Raw genomic sequence first — 6000 nt, 5'->3', positions numbered from 1 at the left:
CAAGAAATCCCGTGAGGTTGTCAAAGCAGCACGGGACCATCAAGCAAGTATTATCGAAGTTGAAAATTCTCGCCTGTACAAGTGGCTTAACTTATCTCGAAAGTGGACTCGCTGTTGTTGGTTATATTGTTGACAGTGTGTGAGCAATTGTCCCACAGCATCCACTTTGAAAATGGATGGGGCCTGGTGTCACCAAGCTTCGCCTTCTTTTTTTAACTTTTATGCTGCGCCTCTTCTAAACCCTAATGTCGGCGGTTCGTGCCAACATACATGAAATACGAAAGTATCCAATTGCCGCTAAACGTAATGTTCGCGCTGCAGCTCCGGGCTCCTCGATGTCGCAGCGCGCTGGCGGCCCGCTGCTGGGGGACCTACGCAGAACGTCGCCTCGAGGGGCGCGACTTTGCGCTCGCTGCAGTCTCCCAGCTTCGGTCTGGCGCGCTCTGATAGCCGAAATTCGTCGTGCCACAGCTCCGCGGTAATCGCATTTTTCCAGTTCAAAAAAGTTTAATGGCTCACACGGAGAGCTCGCTTCAATTTTCCAGTCACGATGAGCCCACTGAAACTAAATGTTGAAGAGTAAATTAATAGATTTTTGTTAATTAGTGACTAGTTAACAGTATCACCCATCACACTGTGGTTGCTACCATTGACGCCATGTCCCCGAAGGAACCGTTCTTTTATTTCAAAACGGCTATTCTAAAATATTACTCAAAGTCCTTCGTAGAAACGCCCTGTATACCTCAGTTGAAGCCGAAGTCCGCATTTAAAAATCCGCGGCTGTCACCATACCTCTTGTATGTTCCGTTGTTGTGGTGGGCATCTGTTGAGGAGTTCCTGACTCATGCCACCTAACTGTCCGGATAATAACACATTTCACCTACTCGCCGATAACGAAAGCCGCCAATTAGAATTAATTTATCCATTTACAGGGCAGAATATGACAATAGTTACTGAGCACTGCACGGTTGCATTCATGACCTTGAGCATTGCTTATGTAAACATTATTTCGGTTATATGGCTATAAGGTTGCTAGGTGACGTGAAGAGGTACAGTCTAGCACCTCTACAACGAACGCATGTACAAAGAAGTGACCTGTATAGCGAAGGATTTGGTATGTACCGGCCGAATACTTTCAGCAATGTGTATCGTGAACGCCTCTACAGCGAGGACTCCTACAACGAATTTGCCTGTACAACGAAGGAATGTAGTCGACCCTGAGGGCTGATTTGTTGCCTTACAATGAGCGCACGTAGCGGCGCCGCCACTTCCATTCGTATCCGCCAGAAAGCGACTGTGCTCGGGACTCGTCGTACACAGGAAGGCACCCTAGGTGGTTCACATAGAAAGCGTCACCGTGCGGGAGGTTCCGGACACCGCAGTAGCTATGGTACACCCCCTGCCTCCCCCCCTCCCCCCCCCTCTACGTTCAACAGACGTGATGGTCTAGGAACTAACCACTGAAGTCATCGTCGCCGCCATTAAGGACGATGCGAAGGTACACTAAGGCAGCAGTGGTAAAAAGCGTGCAGAAAAATTACTAGGGGTCCCTTATGCTACAACTAAGACGTCTTGAAGGCGAAAGCCCGAACGCGGCTAACTCATTGACACGACGACCACTTTTTACGCTTTGTGAAATTTCTTTTGACATTTTCTTTATTTTCTTCATTCACATTTTTTTACACTACGCATCATCACAGCGAGTCCACATTTTGCAAAGTCATTTTTGCAAGTCATCCTTATTTCACATAACGCTGACCGTGACTCAGCAGTTATTTTGCTGAGTCATGTTCACTCCACGCCCATATTATGCAGTCATTTTTGCAAGGCATGCTTTATTCACCACACTCGGACCATGACTCAGCCCTTTTTTTGCTGAGTCATGTTCACTCCGCACCCATATTTTGCAGTCATTTTTGCAAGTCATGCTTTATTCGCAAAACTGGGACCGTGACGACTCAGCACTTTCGTTGAGTCATCGTCATTCTGAAACCACAATTTACAGTCATTTTTGCAAGCCATCATGTTTTTTGCAAGTCACCCTTCCTATGATTCAGCAAACTGAAACCGTGACTCGGCACCTTTTTTTGCTGAGTCACTCTCCCTTTGAACCTCAAATCTCACATATTTTTGCAGGTCACTCCCCCACTACGTAACCCTTTGATTCACTCTTAATTCACACTAAATTCACTCTTGATTCACCCTATCATTGCTTGGTTCACCTTCATTTACTCTGTCATCTCGGTTTTGCTTCCATCACACTTCGTTTGCTCTATGACTCCAAATTTCCAATTTTCATCACTCTTGATTCACCCTATCACCACTTCATTCACCTTCATTCACTCTGAATTCGCTCTCATTTACTCTTCATTATCTTAGCCCACTCTATCTCATTATTACCTTTCACTTGACTCTTGTCACCCAACAAAACTACTTTACTTCACCATCAATTCACTCTTAAGTCACCTCATTCACCTCTCGGTATACCCATTATGACTTCAGTTCACTTGCTTTATCATTCTTCTATCCCTAATCGCTGTTTTGTGCGCATTATCGCCTCTTATCCTAAGAGGACCATTTCGTGTCGACGACGCGGTTTTGAAACGGCCTTGAAAAGGAGACCTCACCATCAGACATAAACGTTTTTGCCTTAGTAACCAAGAATTTTTACGAAGCTGTACCTTGCGTCACTTCCAGATTTCGTCGCTGAGCATGCATACCGCCAAACCGTTGTTATAGCGTCGGCTGCAGTCACATATTTCGTCAAACTAAGTGCGCAGAAGACAATGAGTGACTTATTTCACTATGCATATCTTGAAATTGCGCTAAATACAACTTTTCTTTTGCCGAACATGCTTACCCTGCTTTATAATGAGTGGTAGGGTGCGCGATCTTCAGAACGAAGTGACCTTTATAATGAAGTTTTTTAGGGCCCAAGCACTTCGTTATATATAAAGGAGTTTGACTATACATTGCAATGAACCTGCTTAGTGCTGTCATTGACTTGGGGCTGTTGAGTCTGTCTTTTTTTTTCTTCGTTAAAACAATAATTTTGTTAAAATTTCTGTCCTGCGAGTTATATTTCTCTATGATACCATCTTTTCGCCGCACATATCCATGAACTGCCTCATTGTGTTACTCATGTCTAAACAAAAGTCATAATCGCATTATTTTGCAGTGGCGTTGTTTATGGCTAGGGTTCCGTGGATTTTTCGTGTGCGTAAGTAAAACATCAGGTCCAGGGCGAACGCGCTTGTGCCACTGCTCGCGCGTTGGTCGTCGTCGTCTTCCACAACTGGCTCGTCGGCGTCCCTCAGATATGCATTTTGAGTAGATTAGTTATCAACAGGCACCATTTTCAAGATCAGTAGACTCCCAGGTAGATAATAAAGGTTTCTTAAAGATTTGCCGCTGTGCGACCCACGTCGGCCATGTCTACGTTCGCACCGCCCTTTCTTTGTCGACGTTCCAAGCGCTTGCGTATCTAATTTCCTTCCGCTCTCCCGTGGTGGCGGTGTATAAACAAACCAGAAAGACAAGTTGCCGTTCTCCATTTTGAATTTCACTTCTCTTCTGTCGTCGTAATGGGGAGGCCGCGTATAGTCCGGACTCCCGAGGAGCAAGCGCCTATGAAGAGCGACGGCGAGAACAGATGCGCGAGTGCACTCGGCACCGGCGGGCCGCAAGCGCCAATTGTCCACCGATCAAGACAAATAATGATCACCGATCAAGACAATAAATGTGTTCGTACCTTTGTTCAAAATTCTGTGTCATGTCTGTGTCGTGTGCGAAACAGCTTCGCTGGTAATCCACCTTCACAGAGTAGAATGACTCATTTTTTTTTCAAATTCAGGCTCTTTGTCTATTTCATAACTGGTTATAACTTTTATTTCTTTAGGATCCACCGACCTCAGAATTAAAGCCTGCAGGGTGAACTGGGGCGGTATTCTGAAGAGTCCAATTAGTGGACTGTCCATTTCGGCTGTCGCTGATTGGCTGCTGCTTGATGTGCAGGAAGGTGCCAGCCAGTCTCCTTCCTGCACGTGAAGCAGCAGCCAATCAGCGACAGCCGAAATGGGCAGTCCACTAATTGGACTCTTACAGAATACCGCCCCTGGACTCCATAATCTGAGCCGCCATGCATTACGGTTTCCACAAATCTCGTTCCCGCTGGCAGCATTCCAAATGCGTCAGAAACAATTATGAAGATTAAATGAACAACAGACGCGACATTTGTAACAGTTATAAGCATTTAGCTTTATTCGTTGTACACACTTCATCAGCATTGAGACGCAAAACACGAGCCTCGCAGAGGAAGAAAAAACAGGGGAGGGTAAGGGGTGGGAGGGGGGTGGTACATGCCGCCTGTTGAGGTATGGCACATATAAGACAGCCTGACGGAGTAAGCAGACACATCTAAGTATTTTGCCTTCTCACGACGCCTTCCCAACGGCTTGATACAATGGTTGCTGTAATACAATAAATGATGCCTACAACAAAAGTAACAAATAAGACGACTAGAACTTCCGTTGGGTACGAGACCCAGCAAAAACGAAAACGAGAAAATGCAGCACACCGGACGTTAGCAAAGCGTAAAGGCACGAACAAGTGTATAGGCGAACGCGACGAATGCAATGCTAATTGTTAAGTACGTTTTATTTTAGCGTGCAGGTTTGCGCCCATTCAGTTTCGCCCCACTGATGTGACGAAGATCGCGTTTCAGCTTGCTTTGTTTCTCGCTTCTAATTGTTAACGTTTGTTTTAGTTGAACCGCCTTATTCCCACGACATTGATTAGAAGAATGTTTAAGCCACTCGCAGCTGTCGCCTTGTGCAGGCGCAAAAGATGATAGCGATATATGGGGTACCATCGCATTCATGTTTCTTTGTTTGTCTGGTTATACCAACATTGATGCTTTCTCAGACACCAAGTTTATCCTTCGCCAAAAACGTGGTTTCTAACTTTTGTTTATATTTTTCGCTTTCACCCCAGTGAAATAGTTATGACATAAAGTGATGCAATATGCCCAAGGCTCTTCTGTCTCTCTCATTTTTTCATGCAAGCAGAGAGCATGGCATTTGTAAGAGATCCAAAGCAAAAATGTTTGACGACGTTCAAGCCAGCTTTCGGACCTATGAGAAAATCACTTTTTCGAGTAGTATCGGTCGTTTTTTGAGCCTCGTAGCTTTCTGCACCTGCTCCTCTCTTGTTGCCCAGAGGTCATTCTGTTTAAAGTGAGTGAGACATCAGCAAAGAACACTGCCCTCTTCATCACCCTCTCGCCATAGCAAAAAAAAAATAAAAAAATAGAAACCTGTATGTATTGTATAACATTGCGTAATTGCGCCTAAATGATGTTCTTTCCTTCATCATAGCTTGTATAGCCATGCCATAAAATAACTGTCGAATTCAGCAGCAGTTTGATATTCTCCTGCAAGCATAACTTTTCGGTTGGAAAATATAAAAAGCAAGTTTCTCGTTTCAATTTAGTTCCTTGTTCAACTCTGGAACGCGCAGAGAGATGCGGCTTCAAGTAAAAGAAGAAAAAAAAAGGCTTCATACCCCAGCGCGTAGCAGCTCTCAGCAAACTAATAATCGCAAAGACCGACAGCCGACTAGACGATTGCAATCGGCCCCTTTCCATCCGCTCGAGCTGCTTCGCTTTCCCACCGAGCCGATCTTGTGAAACTTTTGCTCCTAGTTCTGCGCTGAAATTATCTGGCGAATCGGCTTCACGCAACCATATAACGCTGGGTATCGAAATCTTTCTTTCTCTATCTGTTTCTCTTTCTTTATCTTGTGCTTGATGAGTCCAAATGCCCCTGCGAATGCCCCATAGGCGCTGAGTCCATCTTCTTGCCCAAGAGGCCGGCTTAGCGGGCGTGCGCCTTACAGAAGGGTCGTCCTCCTTTAGCAAAGAAGCTCTGGCCCTCCAGGTTTTTCTGGCAGATCTGCGGAAGGTAAGTAAGCAGAAATTATTCATCAGGTGTTCGAAATAGC

The 6000-nt window shown here is 45.3% G+C and overlaps 1 protein-coding gene across 4 annotated transcripts in view; it reads right to left on the bottom strand.

Moving 5' to 3' along the window:
* Positions 1-4232: 4232 nt before the first annotated feature.
* Positions 4233-6000, bottom strand: part of LOC119436633 (PDZ and LIM domain protein Zasp-like) — a 101009-nt gene continuing 99241 nt past the window's right edge. For 3 of the 4 annotated variants that reach the window (XM_037703558.2, XM_037703559.2, XM_037703560.2), the window contains one exon: positions 4338-5951. In XM_037703558.2, the coding sequence (XP_037559486.1) occupies positions 5874-5951 (78 nt within the window). In that variant the 3' untranslated portion in view covers positions 4338-5873. Of the gene's footprint in view, positions 5952-6000 lie in introns of all 4 variants that reach the window. The other variant, XM_037703556.2, reaches the window with a different exon arrangement.

This window comes from Dermacentor silvarum, chromosome 1 (assembly GCF_013339745.2).
Source record: "Dermacentor silvarum isolate Dsil-2018 chromosome 1, BIME_Dsil_1.4, whole genome shotgun sequence".
Classification (NCBI taxonomy): domain Eukaryota; kingdom Metazoa; phylum Arthropoda; class Arachnida; order Ixodida; family Ixodidae; genus Dermacentor; species Dermacentor silvarum.
This window is presented reverse-complemented; position numbering and strand designations above follow the sequence as displayed.